Source organism: Hippocampus bargibanti, linkage group LG10 (genome assembly GCF_051943395.1).
Source record: "Hippocampus bargibanti isolate YZ-2025 linkage group LG10, ASM5194339v1, whole genome shotgun sequence".
NCBI lineage: Eukaryota > Metazoa > Chordata > Actinopteri > Syngnathiformes > Syngnathidae > Hippocampus > Hippocampus bargibanti.
This window is the reverse complement of record NC_142743.1, coordinates 19,657,653-19,675,034: the sequence shown is the minus strand read 5'-3', so window position 1 is coordinate 19,675,034 and position 17,382 is coordinate 19,657,653. Positions and strand designations below refer to the sequence as shown.

At 41.8% G+C, this 17,382-nt stretch overlaps 1 protein-coding gene across 2 annotated transcripts in view; it reads left to right on the top strand.

Moving 5' to 3' along the window:
* pax5 (paired box 5) overlaps positions 1-17,167 on the top strand; it is a 47,466-nt gene extending 30,299 nt beyond the window's left edge. For both annotated transcript variants that reach the window (XM_089005660.1, XM_089005659.1), the window contains exons 7-11: positions 4,447-4,579; positions 10,971-11,072; positions 14,412-14,498; positions 14,837-14,923; positions 16,671-17,167. In XM_089005660.1, coding sequence (XP_088861786.1) covers positions 4,447-4,579; positions 10,971-11,072; positions 14,412-14,498; positions 14,837-14,923; positions 16,671-16,747 — 486 coding nt within the window. In that variant the 3' untranslated portion in view covers positions 16,748-17,167. The remainder of the gene's footprint in view (positions 1-4,446; positions 4,580-10,970; positions 11,073-14,411; positions 14,499-14,836; positions 14,924-16,670) is intronic.
* The last annotated feature ends 215 nt before the right edge of the window (positions 17,168-17,382 follow it).

Below are 17,382 nucleotides of genomic sequence, written 5' to 3'. Positions count from 1 at the left end.
GAGATCTGATCTGGACCAAAGCATCACCTGGCTACCCGGAGAGAGCAATCACTGAACAGCCACTGATGAGACAAAATGGAATATAACCAAACATGTCACAGCGCTGTGATGAATTTTCTTTCGTTAGCCTGTCACCGACGTTTGCCACCCCGCACTCTTTATTCAGTTTTGAAACATTGTGATGCTATTTAATTTTTGATGTTGTCCCCAAAACCATTTATAGGAAATGTTCTCCACTCACAGACACATGAGACCTGGGAGGCTACCAAGTGCCCATTGGCCCTAAACAACCGAGCAAATAACCTGCAGCCCTGTTCTGAAATTAGCTTATCAGTGATTGAACATTTCTCTTTGAAGCATTTCTGTAATTGCTTTAGAAGTGATCATTTTGAAATGTAAATTCAGTGATACCTCAGTTTACGAACACATTAGCTTCCGAACTTTTTGCCTTACAAACATTACATTCGCGAGAATATAATCTTGACATACAAACTAGTTTTCGGCAAACGAACCAAACCACACGAAGCGCCACAGTGGCACATTTGCAGACTAGTTTTCGGCGGAAGAACACCAAACCACACGGCCGAACAGCGCCTAGGTGGCTGGCAGACAAACTTTTCGCCTTACACACACTTTCCGGGAACCAATTAAGTTGAGCTATCACCACTGTACTGCGTAGGATATTGATATTCACCAGTTTCTTAATTATTGTGAAAAAAATAACCCAATTTGTGTTCCCACATAAACAAATATTAATTATAAGTATCACAGGTACAATTCGTAAAGGTATTTTTGACATAATCTGTTAAATTAGAAGTGTGTGTGTGAAACTGGTTGCACTTTACATTCAGAGCAGAGCCGAGTGGACTGAACAAAATACAAATACATGAACAAATTATAGAAAACCACAAAGACCAAAGCAAGTAACAAATAAACAAATAGACTGTGACAGCAAAAAAAAGCTAATTGTTGAAACATAAGGGACCCGGATGATGACAACAGGTGGAGACAAAAAAAAAGCACGAGGGAACAAAGCCAATTGTCATCTCAACAAAGACAAACTTATATCAGTAGCTCTCCGTGTGAAACAGTTGCTGCCACAGCCCAATGGCTACATTACACTTGATCTAATTCTGATCTAAAACACGAATTGCTTTCAAAATTCTGCGGAAAAAGGAAAGGCAAAGGAAAGAGAGGCTAGGCAAGTATTTATATTATTTAATTTACATTTTTTTAACATAACAAGTTCAAACATTGTCTACCTTTAGTTCACACAAAAATGTAAACAAAAGAGATCTCTCTCCAAGGTGCTGAAAGTCATTGCCAGTCAATCATCTCAAACTTTGGTCACTCACGTCACATCCACCAACTTCCTCTCCCTCGCCCCAAATCCTCCGTTTTTCTTTCAACCCACCATCTTTGCCCATTTAACCCCCGCCTCTCCGCACCTACACCCTCAACCCCCAAATCTCCCGCGCCGCCTCCGCAGCTGCGTCCCTCCTCTTTGATGCGGGCTGATGGTGCCGTATGAGCGGCAGAATTGACAGCATTTACGGGGGCGAATGAGAATGATCCATCTTCCTTAGCGGGCCTGTCACCCCGCTGGCCAAACTTCATCATGGCCAATTACCACAGCAGTCCCCTTTTTCTCCACTGATGCCCCCCCCCCCCCCCCTACCCCTCAACACCCATCTACATGGATACATGGACTCATTAGGCACCATTATAATAAGACTGACGGTAGCCAAGAAATGAAAGAGGGGGAATACTCGGGATAGTTTCCGGAATGAGGAAATATACAGGTGTGATGTATGAATGCAGGAGGGAGGTGAGGCGGAAGTCATTAAGAGAGGAAGCTTAAAATGTGCATGAAGTCTTAAAGGACAACCGACGTCACTTTTTTGTTTCTTAACTGACATCAGAAAAACGTTTTATAACATCTAAAATACCCAAAACATGCAGTATGATATTTTTAGTCAAATGCAAAACACCAATAAAAATGACTTAAAGTCTCCAAAATCTGCAAAAAAATTGAGCTACGAATTGGGCATTTTCAGAAAGTCTCGCCCCCAGTTCGTGACGTCACGCCAAGACGTCTTGCATTGCTAGTGAATCAAAACAATGGCTTCAGATTCGGAGATGCTTTCTTGTTACACATCCAGTTATGAATATTATTCAAATAGTTCTGAAGAGGAAAGCATACATGTTTGCAATCGATTAAATAATTTATTTGTGCCATTTTGAGGCTACATTGGGGGGAAATCTTTCACCCAAAAAAAGAGGCACAAAATGGCGACCACCTGTGGCCACCTCCGTTTCCACAGGCTAATTCCTTATATGGCGCTTGGACGCCCTCTTCTGGCTTTCTGGCGGCTTTTGGGTGCAACACGAGGTCCCCAGACCAAACAAGTACAGCAAAATACATTGACATGATGGAAGGACCGCTACAATGCGTCTTTTTTACGGTCAGGGGCGGTCCTTTAGTGACGTCACGTACGGACTCGTCACCAACTCAAAAACAAGACTTCCTGAATATTCAGCGCGAGTCTTAAAACGTAAAATATAGCTATATGCGGTGGAATCTTTGTAAAATACGCTCAGTAGAAGTCATTTTACAAATTATGGCCACAACTTGTCCGGAGACGTCGGTTGTCCTTTAAGGAGGAGAGACTGAGCGGGCAGGTGTGTGCGTGCGTGTGTGTGGTAAGCACTTATTTGGCAGGTCACAGTCCAGTGGTTGCGTTGTGTGCTGACGAGCAGAGGTGTTTAAGAGGTCACTGAGCACAAACACACGCTCACACTTATCTCGTACCTTCAAACAAATTCAGAGGTATTAAAAGGGTCACTGCAAACCATTCACCTCATCACTGAAAGGAAGTTTTGATCGCTGTCGTTAGTGTCCACTATCTCCATACACACACAAAGACACTCATAACACTACTCCACTGAACTGCAATGGTTTGTTATCACTTTCACCTCACATACAATTCAAGAAATTACGATCATCATAATTTGGGGTTGACCATTATGGATTTGTTGAGGCTTAATTTTAAAATCAGAATGAATAAAATGATGTTTTTGTCCTGATAATGCTTATAGCAGCAAACATGAATTACATGTACAACAGGAGGAATTCATGCAAAATAAAAATAAAATAAAATTGATGAATTCATCTTTTGATTTAGGACATAACGGGCTATATATCCTGCAGCATTTGGGGCACGCCGCCAGCGCAGATGACCATTCAGTCCCTGAAAATAAAATAAATCGCAAGTGCAAGTTGTGGTACAAGTGATGTAAAGCGATTTTAGTGAATTTGATCAAAGTGCAGGCAGACAAAAGAGTTATTTGGTTCTCCTGACATAATGTGATGGATATCGCAGTGTTTCATTCATAAATATAATGGAATGCATCGAACCCTCTGAATTATGGTAGGAATCATCAATCAATTGAATTCAATATTATCATTACCATCTTTAATATGTTTGTACAAGCACCCCTTGGCCGAGTTCTTTATGACCGCACTTTGCATGCATCCTGCCTTTCCTATTTTCACAGCATCATAACTGGTTAACCTGTGATAGTCGTTTCTGCCGCTTATTATTATAAAACAATTCAGACAAAATACAAAAGAACATAACAAATGATATTCTTAAAGTCATCTTATTTTTATAAGTTCATCTTTTTACTCCTTTTTACTTCTTCCACTTTAGAATGAAATGACTTTTTACTTCAAATTCTCAACACGCCAATGGATTATATTGATTATATTGAATAAATACAGTGTACCAAATGGATAGTTTCTTTATTTCCCGTACTTGATGATCAATATTGAGCCATCTGTCTAAAGCTATTATCATTAGTAGATGATAAATTGGTTCTGTGGGGTCAAGCACAGGTCAGGTTAAGGGGAAGGTGACCATAGGCTGTCATTGTGTCTGCATTTTGCCACATGCTGTCAGGGGCAACAATGACTTGATAAGCAGTTGATGATCATGATCAATTGGCATATATGAAACTCGATACGATCGATTGCTGTTCTTCAAGATAGACCTGAATATATTTTTTTTGTACTTTATCTTTGTATTATTTGTGGTATCCATGTGAGTGTACTGTGTACAACTGTGCTGTGTGTGTGGGGGCTGGGAGTGGATGAGGGGTGCAATTGAGATGGATGAAGAAAAACAGCAAGTTGATCCTGTGATTATAAACTGTTGGACTTGCTTGGAGAGTAAATCCTTGTCTTTGTAAACAGATCAATAGACACTCTGTTGTGTATGTGTGTGCGTGTATGTGTGAGTGAGAACATAAATAGAGTCCTGAAGAAGAAGAAAGCAGTGTAATGCGCCAGGATCAAAACGCTGCATTAATACGTTCTACGTGTCTGCTCAACAGATAAAGTCATAATGTTTTGAGCTTCCGTATCCATGTTCTGTTCCTCCCCAGACATCAGACTACTCCTCCATGGCCTCGCTAGCTAGTGGACTGGACGAGATGAAGAACAGTTTGGCCAATCCCGGCAGCGGGGCGGAATTAGGAGCCAGTGTGGCCGGCCCACAGTCCTATTCACTAGTTCCAGGTAAGGGAGATCAAGAAACACGTGACAGTTGTATAAACAAACAAACAAACAATACCACAAATAAATAAAAATAAACAAATAATGAAATATTTCATAATTACGTTTACGACGACAAAAAGTGTGCCACTTGAGTAAATTCCTGTCAGCAATTTTTTTGTGGTTTGTCAAGTCGACACATTTTCATGCTTTTTGATTCTTGTTTAATATTACTTTTTTTTAACTCTGTTGTTTTCTTTACAATCAATTTGTATGTATCATATTTATTTGGGAATATCTGCATTCCGGTGTACGTGATTTTACAGTGTTGGGCCGTGCATTACACTCCTAGGCCTTCAGTAGTGCTATGTCTGAATCAAGTGTGGTGTGATATTACTACACATCCACCAGAGGGTGCCGTTGGCTAGGAAACAAGTTGTGACTTGAAGAAACTAAGTACTGTCATTAAACTGTTCAGCTTTTTACTATGAACGTGTGGATTCATGATAACCTCTTAAATTGCAATATTTTTGATAGCTTAAGAGCTGTCCAACGTTTCTTAATGATGTCTATCTATTCTTGAAAAGTCCATCTTGAAAATGGCTTTAGTGGTATATCTGCAACCAAACCAATTTCTTCTCGTTTAGCCATTGTGGGTTAACAAAACCGCTATTAAATCAACACAACAATATATTTCTTATGCAGCTCGCTATAGATACGGTGTGCTAGCCCTGGCCAGTATGCTCTTCACTAGCAGCTAGTGACTAGCCATTTATATGACCAGCCAATCATAGTTTGCGAAAACTCTGACATTTCCAGCGCCTTCCAGCAGGCCTTGGGTTGTCAACTCGAACTGTGATTGGTTAAAGCAACAGTGTCATCGCCTATTAACACATGCTGGCTGAAATGTGATTGGTTAAATGCTTAAATACGAAAACACACATCTGGAAGCAGCACAACATGGGAAAAGCAATGAAACTAAGCTGAAAGACAATTTGGAATGATTTAATAAGAATTCATGGACAAAATACAATGACAGGTAACATCCGACTTACGACCGGCTCGACTTACAACCACGACTATTTTTAAAATTTTAATTCTACGCCTAGCATCGCAACATGCTAGCAGGCCGGCAACGCATACAACAATTTTGGCCAGTCAGCATCTCACTCTCGCACAGCAATCGACCGTGTGATGTCACCAGAGGGGGGAGTTTGCGAGTCATTTAGCCTCCAAGCATCTATTCAACATTTTGAATGTATTTCAATTTACGACCATTTCAACTTATAACAGTTTGGTCAGAATGGAACTCGGTCGTAAGTCAGATGTTACCTGTAATTAGTCTGTGATTAATTTGAGCTGACCACGGTGACTTTCACAGTAGGCCATAAAATATTCCCATTAAATCTGATCATAACCCAGCATTTTTTTAGGACTACTCCCAAGAAATGGTTTATAATTTATCATGGAAAAGTGGATACAAATGGGTTTCAACTTTTGCATTTTATTATTCTTTGGTTTACGGGAAGCTCGCGCCCATGCTGATTGTTTCCATTGAGAAAGTAATGCAACGGATGAAACATAAACACAGCGTTGACTTGATTCTAATATACGGCCTCAATCACTCTAATCCATTTGCGAGATAGTCCACTTCTATCTGCACTACGTGCTAGACGTGTGTGCGTTCAATATGTTAGTGTGACAGGAGGACAATTTAGTTGTGCAAACACTATTAAATCTGTATATATGCACAAAAACCTTTCCTCGCAATGTTTTTCAATGACGCTTCAACCTCCAGTGCACCCACTTAATCCACGTATTAGATGAAGAAATAAAGTCATTCATATACGCCAAATACTGTAATCCTTATAAAATCTACTTGAGCAGCGCCGCGGGCTCCACACTTTCAAAGTGTTTTCAGGTCTATAAAGAGCTCAGTGCCTCCGATCTCCACAGAGACATGCCTGAAGGAAATGATGGCAAGAAAGATGGACAGATAGAGGTGTGCTATAAAAGCTTGTCTCCATTTAGGGACACTGGGAGAAGCAGTTGTTAATTAAGAGTAGACCAGGGAGCGCTCGGACAAGGCTTCACTGCTCCCATCGGTAATGAGGGGAATCATAGAGCTGGGAATTTGGGATATCTGGGAATTGCTTCTTTTTGGCCGTCCAAAACCACAGCGGAATAATACCTGCCGCAGCAGAGACGGCAAAAAAATGAATTTCCATTTCTCTTTATGCATGTGCACATTTCATCTTCACACAGAGGGCGGCTGTCCAAAATACAATGCCATACGTACATACAGTAAAGTCTCGTTATATCGATATCGGATATATCAATAGTCCCGGTTATATCGATACTATTTCTATGCACGCACGGAGAAAATTACATGCATACAGGGTCGGATATATCGATAGTCCCGGTTATATCGATATTTTTTTCGGACTCCCTTGAATATCGATATAACGAGACTTTACTGTATTGGTTTATATAGGGCTTTAACGACTGCTAAAGTTGGAACAAAGTGCTAACATGGTAAAATGGAAATACTGGCACCTTGTAGACATGAGAAACATTGCCAGAGGCCAAGGCCAGCGCTTTTTTGGCACCCAAACAAGAAAAACCAAAACCCGAACAAATTTGGGAATGGCGCTCTACGTTATATTTTCAATTCACGAATACATTCGTTAATGGCAGTGAATGAGTCAATAATAATAATAATAATAATATAATAATAATATTAACCTGTGACATTAAGATGAATTAATGTCAAAGAAAACATTTGAATAGCCTTTCACTCTCTAAATCATAGGTGTCAAAGTCAAGGGCTGCGGGCCAAATCTGGCCCACCACATCATTTTATTCGGCCCACGAAAGCAAATCAAAAACTTGTGAAATTCCATAATGCTTGCTAAAGTCTGAACCAAAATTTTAAATTGTCCCATGTAAACCATAATAACAATCATTTTTTTTTTACATTTGAAAACTTGTTATTCATTAATTTGTTGTGCGCTCTATATGTAATATATGGAGGGGATTAAACATTCTCATGGCTTACCCAAATTCATAATTGCCCCCAAGAGGAAACCATAACTACAATGTGGGCCGTGGCAAAAAAAAGTAGTGTGACACCCTTGTTCTAAAGGGTTTAAGTAAAATTGATGAAAACTAATCTAACTACAGTACAACATATCCAAAATAGAGTCTTACTGTCCACTTCTCTTCAGGAACCTTGCCTTGTGCATCGGGTACATAACAGGCCTCTCCTACAAAAGTACTCCCGCAAATTCAGAACGTGACATTTTGAGCTGCGTGTCTCAATCATTTTGTTCATATATTATTAGCACTTGTTTGGGACTTCAGGTTATCAGCTCAGAGGGAACGTGTTGACATTGTGCTGACCTCTACGGCAAAGCTGTGGACAACAGATACATCAAGTAACGCTTGCACACATGCACATAGACACAAACACGCATAGACGCACCCTTCCGAGGATCTGGCCCTGTCTGCCCCTTCTAAGTTCGGTTGCAGTGGGTCCATCTCGGCTCTGTTTCAACCTCTTTCCTTCCTCCCCCTCTTCTTGCCCTGTGCACTGACCCTGATCGGATGAGCAGCCCGGCTGAGCTAATACCTCGCCGTCGCGTCAAACACTGAGAAAAACTTTACTACACGAAGACAGCAAAGATGAGGTGGAGAGGGACAGAGGAGAAGGGGATCAGGAAGAGTAAAAATGTGCATTTGGAAAGGTACTCCTGAGACCCCGAAGGAAATGCTAGCATAGACAATATCCAAATTGCATAATTGGTCCATATTACATTTACTTTTTATGTTTTTGTGAGCAACATCCTTGCATGATAAAATGCAACGTTACAGTGAACTACAGTGAGACCTCAACTTACAAACACCTTATCTTACAAACTTTTCGTCTTACAAACGTCAAATTTATGAAAATTAAACCTTATAATAAGCACTATTTTCATAATACACACCCACCACGGCTGGCGGAGTGATCTTCGGCGGAAGCACACGACCGAACAGCACCAGAGGTTAAGTTACGAACAGTCCTTATGGAAGGTGACTCTCCTTCCATAAGCCATCAACGACCATCAAAAAGGTCAATAAAACTTTATTTTACAGCACAGTTTATTTCTTTAATTACAATCTTCATGTAATGTGCCTCTTTCCAAACAGCAATTCCCTTTGACCTTCGACCTCCAACGCCATTCCATCAAGCCATCAATGACCATCACAAATGTAAATAAAGTGACTTTATGATACAATGCAGTGTATTTCTTTCATTACAATACAATAGCACATTTATTATACATATAAAGTATGTTGTGTGTAGTCGTAAGGCTTATTTAGTTGAAAAATATATTTTATGGAAACCCGTGAACGGATTATTCCCATTTTAATGGTTTCCTATGGGATTTTTTTTTTTAGATACACACTTTTCGCCTTACACACTCTGTCTGGGAACCAATTAAGTTCGTAAGTTGAGGTCTCACTGTATATCAATTGTTTTTGCATTGGTCTTTGGTTAGTAACAGAAAAACAGCTATGAAAAATCTGTGGTGGACAGTGTTGAGGATCACCATGTCTTCATCATGTGAGTTTTGTATATTGCAAATTTTCCCATTGTGGGACTATTAAAGGCGTTCTGATTCTGATTTTGTATTTTGGCATGAGATGTTGAATTGGATTTTAATGAAAGAAATGAAAGTTTCCCGTTGCGGTTATAGTCAGAAAGACCCGCCCGCCCAAAAAAAAAAAAACTACTTTCGAGATTCGGTCCAAATGAACACTTCTGCATTGGAAAAACAGAATGTTCAATTGCTCATTGTAATTACCCCTCTCCCCCACTGATAATTATTGTTTTCCCCTTTGACAAAGAACTTCCTTTCTTCCTGTTTTCACCCTCCTCATCCTCATCTTCCCAGCTAGTTATGGTTAAGTGTTGAAGAAGCCAATGGGATTGATGGTGTTTGCATGTGAGCTGTTCATAATGATGATAAATGCGTATGAAATCAGAGTATTGATGCACGTGTAGATGCCTTTGTGTATGATGAGGATGTTGATGATGATGATGACGAATGGTACGGCTGGCACTCTACTCCACACACGCATACCATGATGCACATGCAAACGGAGAGAAATGATTCGTGCCGACACGCCGTCATGTGTTCTATTGCGGTTATATATCCTGTCCAGCTACTGACAGTCGGGGGATTGAGGGGCGTTGCCTCTGTTAATGGGAGTAATAGGGTGAGTTTGTAAATGATTGCTACAATGTGTCCTTTTTTTTCGGGGCCGTTCCTTCAGTGACGTCACGTACGGACTCGTCACCAAGTCAAAAACAAGACTTCCGGAATATTCAGCGCGAGTCTTAAAACGTAAAATATAGCTATATGCGGTGGAATCTTTGTAAAATACGCTCAGTAGAAGTCATTTGAAGCCATTTTACAAATTATGGACACAATTTGTCCGGAGATGTCGTTTGTCCCTTAAATCTGAATGAGGTATGTTAATAGGAGTTTGGGATTTTTGTATGACCTTCTGAATTGACATATCTGCCGAAATGACCCATACTGTATTATTTATTTTTTGCACAATAATATGCTTCAGAGTACAAGGCGCACCTTTGATGAATGGCCTATTGTAAAACAGTAGTTATATCCAGATATTGCGTGCGTAGAATAGAAGCTACAATCGTAGCTGCGTTTACGTTATTCATCCACTAGATGGAGCCGAACTAAAGGTAATACAATCCAAACTTTTGAGAAAATGTAATGCTTTTTTGAATTATCCATCTATCCATTATCCGTACCGGTTATACCTCACTAGGGTCGCGGGTGGAGCTGCAGCCTATCCCAGCCGTCTTCGGGCACTAGGCCCTGAATTGGTTGCCAGCCAATCGCAGGGCACATGGAGACAAACAACCATTCACACTCACACAGAGGGACGATTTCTCCACTGCGAGACTAATAAAGGCCTATCCAATCCAATTTAGAGTGTTCAATCAGCCTGCCATGCATTTTTTGGAATGTGGGAGGAAACCGGAGAACCCGGAGAAAACCCACACGGGCCAGAAGAGAACATACAAACTCCAAACAGGGAGGCCGGACTGGGTCTTGAACACATGACCTCTGCACTGTGAAGCTGGCGTGCTAATCACTCGACTACCAGGAAAATTATATTGCGGAAATACGCTATTTGTTATCACAATTTAAGTGATAGTTTATCATACTGTTGTTTATTTCTCCAGCCTCAACGTGCCACCCCAAACTGTGTTGTCCGCTGCGGCTTCATGAAGTGTATCACCGTCACAATATACATACTGTACAATGGAAGATTTTTCAAACTGTTGATCATTTTATTCAGCCATTGATTGACATCTGCACGCGTCTTATTGCAGGTCGTGACCTCGCCAGCACCACCCTGCCAGGCTACCCTCCTCATGTCCCCCCCACGGGACAGGGTAGCTACTCCACACCCTCCCTCACTGGCATGGTACCAGGTACTCCCAATTTGTGACTTAACAGCGTATCACTTAGGCAAACAACTCGCAGGATGGATCCCAGTGGATAAGTGTGGGTGCGGGTGTGCGGGATATTCATCTAGTCTTGCCGTTTCCTCCTTGTTTTGTCTGCCAATGCTGCCGCTGACAGTTCTCCCAGTAGGGTGTCGCCATGCTTGTCTGTGCGCGTGTGTGTGTGTGTGTATCATTAGAAAGCAGCCACAGTCGCACAGCTGTCCCTCCTCAACATTAGTAATTTGTTTTTAATGAGAATCACCAGTGACCCACGACTAATTCATTCATTCCTTTCCACTCTGCCATCTTCGCCGCTTTTGTGTTTCAATCCTGGGCCGCCACGCTAGTTCTCGGCGCTCCTTCTCGCTCGCACATTTTCAGCGAGGACCGACAAGGAGGAAAGGAAGAACCCAAAATGCTGAAATCATGTTATTTTTAAGTATTTGTTTTGATCAATTCCCAATTATTTTGTTTCTGACACACACTCATGCACAAAGACAGTCTTACACACTCGCGCAGTCTCAGTGGACTTGTTGAAACAGCACGTTTAAAGATGGCTAACCCTGTCGCTTCGTCCCCGTGCACTCACGTTTGACAGCATATTTGGGAACGTCTTCACTTGTGTGCCGCTTGTGTGTGCGCGCGTGCGTTTGTTTTTGACAGTGCGTGTGCGACCTTGACACCGCGCTACACCAGGGAGACCCGCGAGCCTCATCTCTCCTCCTTACCTCCCACACGCTCGTCTCCTAAACAACCTGACATGTTGCCGTCAACGCGGTGATGACAAGGGGCGGATGTTTGCACCCGGGGATACCACGGAGAGCGCATCCCGACCCCAGCTGACAGTTACAGACAAACACAAACACACCAACACTTCGAACTTAGTGGCAAAGACGAAATATATAAACATTCTGAGCTGAGATGGGGATTGTTTTGCAAAATACTCTTCTTCTTTGAGTCCACCTTGACTAATATCATACCTTGGTTAAATAAGCACTTTCTTCAGGATTCAAACCGTTGCAGAGCAATGAGCGCACATTCACTGAAAAGGAGTCATTTTACAAGTGTTTTGCCCAATTTTATTCCTCACAGAATCGCTCTCCCTCTTTCTCTCCGTCTCTACCTCTCTCCCTCCTCTCCCCATCTCTCTCTCTCTCTCTCTCTCTCTCTCTCTCTCTCTCTCTCTCTCTCTCTCTCTCTCTCTCTCTCTCTCTCTCTCTCTCCCCGTCTCTCTTTCCATCTCTCGCTCTCTCTCTCTCTCTCTCTCTCTCTCTCTCTCTCTCTCCCCTCTCTCTCTCTCTCTCTCTCTCTCTCTCTCTCTCTCTCTCTCTCTCTCTCTCTCTCTCTCTCTCTCTCTCTCTCTCTCTCTCTCTCTCTCTCTCTCTCTCTCTCTCTCTCTCTCTCTCTCTCTCTCTCTCCTAACTAGCTCTCCGTCCCTCTCTTTTGCTCTTATTCTCCTACTCTCACTCTCTTGCTCTCTCTCCCTCAATCTCTCTCTCTCTCTCACACACACATACACACACTCTCTCTTTTTCTCTCTCCCTCTACGCCCTCTTTCTCCATCCTTCACTCTTTCCCTCATTCTTGCCTTCTCTCTCTATGTCCCCCTCTCTTTCTCTCCCCATCTCTCTCTCCACCTATACCACTTCTCTCTCTCGCTCTCCCTCTCTCTCTCTCCCCCCCATCTCTCAGTGCAGCAGGGGGCTGACACTCAGAGGAGGTGTTGGAGAGCATTGAGGCAGAACCGACAGAGAGAGGGAGAGGAGGGTAAGAGGTGGCGTCGAGAGGTGCAGGGGGGTGGGGAGTGCACCGGGGTCTGTGACTGTCAGCGATGGGAGAGGGATCCCCCGGGAGAAGTTGAAGGTTCAGAGGAGAGGAAAGAAGGACTAGAAAAGATTGGAGAAAAAAAAGAAGAGCAAGTCAGCGGCGGGGTGAGGACAAAGAGAAAAGGAGAAGAAATGAGGGAAGAATGTTGTTTTGATGTGAAGGGTGATGGACCAACTGTAGCCATGGAGGCATGTTGGAAGGGGAGGCAAGGGGGGGGGGGGGGAGATAAATACAAGGCAGGGGAAAGGGTCAAGCGAAGACAAGAGAATGAGTAAATCCCAGACAGTAGGTAGTAAATGAGGGAGAAAAGCTACACTATCATCCGCTGCACGGCTTGCACTCCCTCGTAGAGAGACTGCAAATTGGACTGCAAGAAAAACTTGAATGTTGCCTCCAAAGCCCTGAGCCAGATTTACCCTCTGTTTACATTTTTGCACATTACCTTTCACTTGCCTACAGGTTTTAAGACAATATTTTCAAAATCTCAACTGACTTTTTGAGAATTTTGTTCATGGTAGATAAATCTCATCCAATTTATAGTTAACAAAAAACAAATGAAATAAACAAAACTAACATTGACGATACACTTTCAGAAATTGGCGCCACCCCAAAAAAACGACTGCAAAACATGATGTAATAAATTTACAAAACTAACTGTTTTTTTCTTGGGGGTGCGTTTCAAGCTTCGGTCAGAACTCTGGCAATATTTTTCCCTCCCACGAGGTGGCAGCATTTACCTTTTGTACAGCCGCCCTCATTTCAAGCACATATAACTGCAGACCCATATAATTTTGGAATTAATAAATGTTGTCTGATGAAAGAAGAATCTAAGGTTTCTTACACTGCATTGAATGTTTATGAAGTCCTAAAACTCAATAATAATAATAATAATAATAATAAATTTCATTTATAAGCGCCTTCCAAAACTCTCAAGGTCACTTGATATTCTATGGGTCCTGGAATTTGAGTGAAAATGACAAAGAACCCAGCACTGCAATGGACACATTTGCACATCGTCTGGCAGTGAATGAGTTAAAAAGAATGAAACATGCAACTCAACTTCCACTTTGACAAGAGTATGACGCCATAAAAAGCCAAAGATAGCGCAGACACAAATTTCGCTTTGAAGTTGACTGATCTGAAGTCTTTTTCAAAATAAAATTCCAAAAGGATTTTTGAGTTTGAATGTTCCATGAATGCAGTATTTCTTTTGGTGAGCTTTTGCTAATAGATACAAAGTTTATCCTCTCGAAGTAAAGATACTGCACTCATATGAAAATTTTGTGTACTTTAACGCAAGCAGATCGCAGAACGATATTTTGTGTTTGCACGCTCCTCCAATTGATTCATTACGTTTCAGAGAAAGACATTGACAGTGTGTTAATGTAGAAGGAAAACAAGTAATAAAACTTGACAGCCTTATTTATTTATTTTTTATCTACCAGAGAAGATTTTAACTTGTTGTGATCTGTGTTTGCTTTTGGTTTCCCGATTCAGGAGGAGATTTCTCTGGAAGCCCCTATTCCCATCCTCAGTATTCCACATACAACGAATCCTGGAGATTTCCTAACCCTAGTTTATTAGGTATGTTTCGACATGATCTCCTTCATAGGGAAAAATATAGAGTTGATTCCAGTCATTTAAAATCAAGGTTTCATCAGAACAGATTGAGTGTATCTCCGTGATCACGATCGCTTTGGACTTAGGTTTTATTCTCCCGTTCAAAACATGATCACTCCATTTCAAATCACATTCAACGCCAAATCAGTCCACATACGTTTACTCTGAGACGTCATTGTCACGTTCATTGCAGAGAGCCATTTCAGTGCTTCCATTTAAACCAGAAACAATCAAGACATGGATTGCAACTGTGCTTACTGACTGCTTCATTAACTCACCCCTCTCCCTTCCTCTGCCTTCAGTGTTTCAGCAAGATTACGGATCCCTTTTAGGCACCGAAATCGGATGTTCATCTAGTCTCTTCACTAGCCAGGCGGGACAAATGCAAGGTAGGTGTAAAACTTAAAAAAAAAGGACAGAAATCATTTTTACTTTACATTTCCCCTTTCAGTCCACTTTGCACACTCTCAGACACACGAAGGGCTTAGCGTAAATGACAAGGAAAAGGCTGCCATAATGAGGCATAGGATGTGAGTGAAAGTGACAAACGAAAGAAAGTTGTGTTCCAAATAAATGGCGCATTAGGGAGCCTTAAGTCATGAGTGAGACTAAATAGTTTGTCAGGCCGGCTTAATCCTTCACTTCCCCAAAGAGCCTCCTGAGATTACCTGGACTGTGGACATCACTTGTCAACACACAGCCAGCCAGATTGATGGACGCAACATAGACAGTTGTGAGTGTGTGCGTGTTGACCTCTTTCCAATGGAGTAAATAGACTGAAGGAATCAGAAGCAGTTGTAGAGCTGCACTCTGAGTGTCACTTTAGCGAGAGGGGTCGGGAACCTATGGCTCTCGAGCCATATATGGCTCTTTTGATGATTGCTTCTGGCTTGCAGATAAAACTAAATATTCTCACTTTTTCACTGTTCATTTCCTGTTTGGGTTGCAAATGTAACAAAATAAGTGCATTGCATAATCCTGATTCTTACTGGAAATCAATGCATTACAACCCTAACATCCTAAATGAAACTAAGGTGGTCACACAAGCACTGTGATTGACTGGCGACCAGTCCAAAGTACATGTACAGTGATACCTTGCCTTACGTCGGCTTACGAACTTAATTGGTTCCCAGACAGAGTGTGTAAGGTGAAAAGTGTGTATCACAAAAAATAATTTCCCATAGGAAACCATTAAAATGAGAGTAATCCGTTCCCAGGTCCCCATAAAATATAATTTTCTACTTTCTAATTTTCTAAGCCTTAAAACTACACAAAATATACCTTTTTATATATAATAAATGTGCTATGGTATTATAATTAGAGAAATAAAATGTACTGCATAATTAAGTCATTTTATTTACCTTTGTGATGGTCGATGGCTTGATGGAGTGGAGTGGCCGGTTTCCTCAGCATTAAACACTTGATGAGGAACGTAACCTTCTTTTTTCACCATCTTGAGGAATGATCCCTTGTAGGTGCTTTCTCTGTGATAATTTTATCTAGTTCCTCATCAATTGTGTTCTGTTTAGCTGGGTTGATAGCTTTTTGTATCAAGTGTACAGATAGCTTGTGCGGGTTGTTTGTGGAGCCTGATTGATGGGATATTTTAACCTTGCAGTCTACACTGTGCCTCTGAACTATCAAAGTTGAAACACTCACTGTCGTCGGCCTGTCTCGTTAATGTTTAAACCACCTCCCTTCACTGCTGCGTTCTTGACCAATCACGTGGCTTTAACCGAAGACTGGGGGCGGGGAATAGAGGGCAAAAAAAGTCAGCAGCCATTTTGTTGTTAGAAGCACGGGCTCGTTCGCCAACGACACATCACTCATTGAGGCAGCTCAGTGTGTATCCCGAAAAAAGTTGGTAAAATTTTCATAAATTTAACATTTGTAAACCAAAATGTTTATAAGCCAAGGGGTTCGTAAACCGAGGTATCACTGTACCTGTACTCTGGGGTAGGCTCCATTTAACATATAATCCAATTGAGAAAAGCACAATAGAACATTGGATTGATAAACATAATTTAGAAATTGTCTCACTGAGGGACATTTTGCTGTTACTGAGTTTGGTGGTGCGTCCAGTATCATTGAAATGGAGACGAAGCAAGTTAGTTTCACGACATGTGTTTCCCTCAGGCTCGCCGTACTACTACAGTGCGACATCACGCGGGGCTGGACCCACCGCCACGGCTACGGCGTATGATCGCCACTGACCACACCCGCTTAGAAGAGGAGAGGAGAAGGGAAGGAGGGAGGGAAAGGACAGCACCAGCACTGCTCACTTCAACAAGTCTGACCCCATGCACTGGCCACTCACATTTTGACAATTGTGAATCTTTTTTTTTGGACTGCCATTGAAACCGATCTACGCACTACCACCTTGTCAAAAGGTTACTGTGAGGACACACATGATGCAGTGCGACAGGTAGGCTCCCTCCATGCATTTCAAGTACATTTTTGCAACTCTGAGGACTCTTCTACTACATCAGATGTGGATATGTTCATTTTCAACCACTAACAAGTCCAAGAGATACTTGGACTTGTGGGCTAAATGTTTGTGCGTGACGGTTGGGATTATTCTCTTTCTGATGATACAGTGTCGCCTGGCTAGAACAAAATCAAACCACGTTTTTTTTAAAGAAACAGTGGTCAATCAATTCAAAGTTCTATGCCATGTTACGCTGAAGTAAAGACAATCCAACGTGCATAACTTTAAATGACCAAACCCTTTTCAATACATCTTTGGTTACAACACGGGTGGGGAACCTAAAGCCTGAGGGCCAAATTGGGCTATGTGAGCATGTTATTCCACCAGCTAAATAAAATGCTCCAAATTATCTGCAATTGT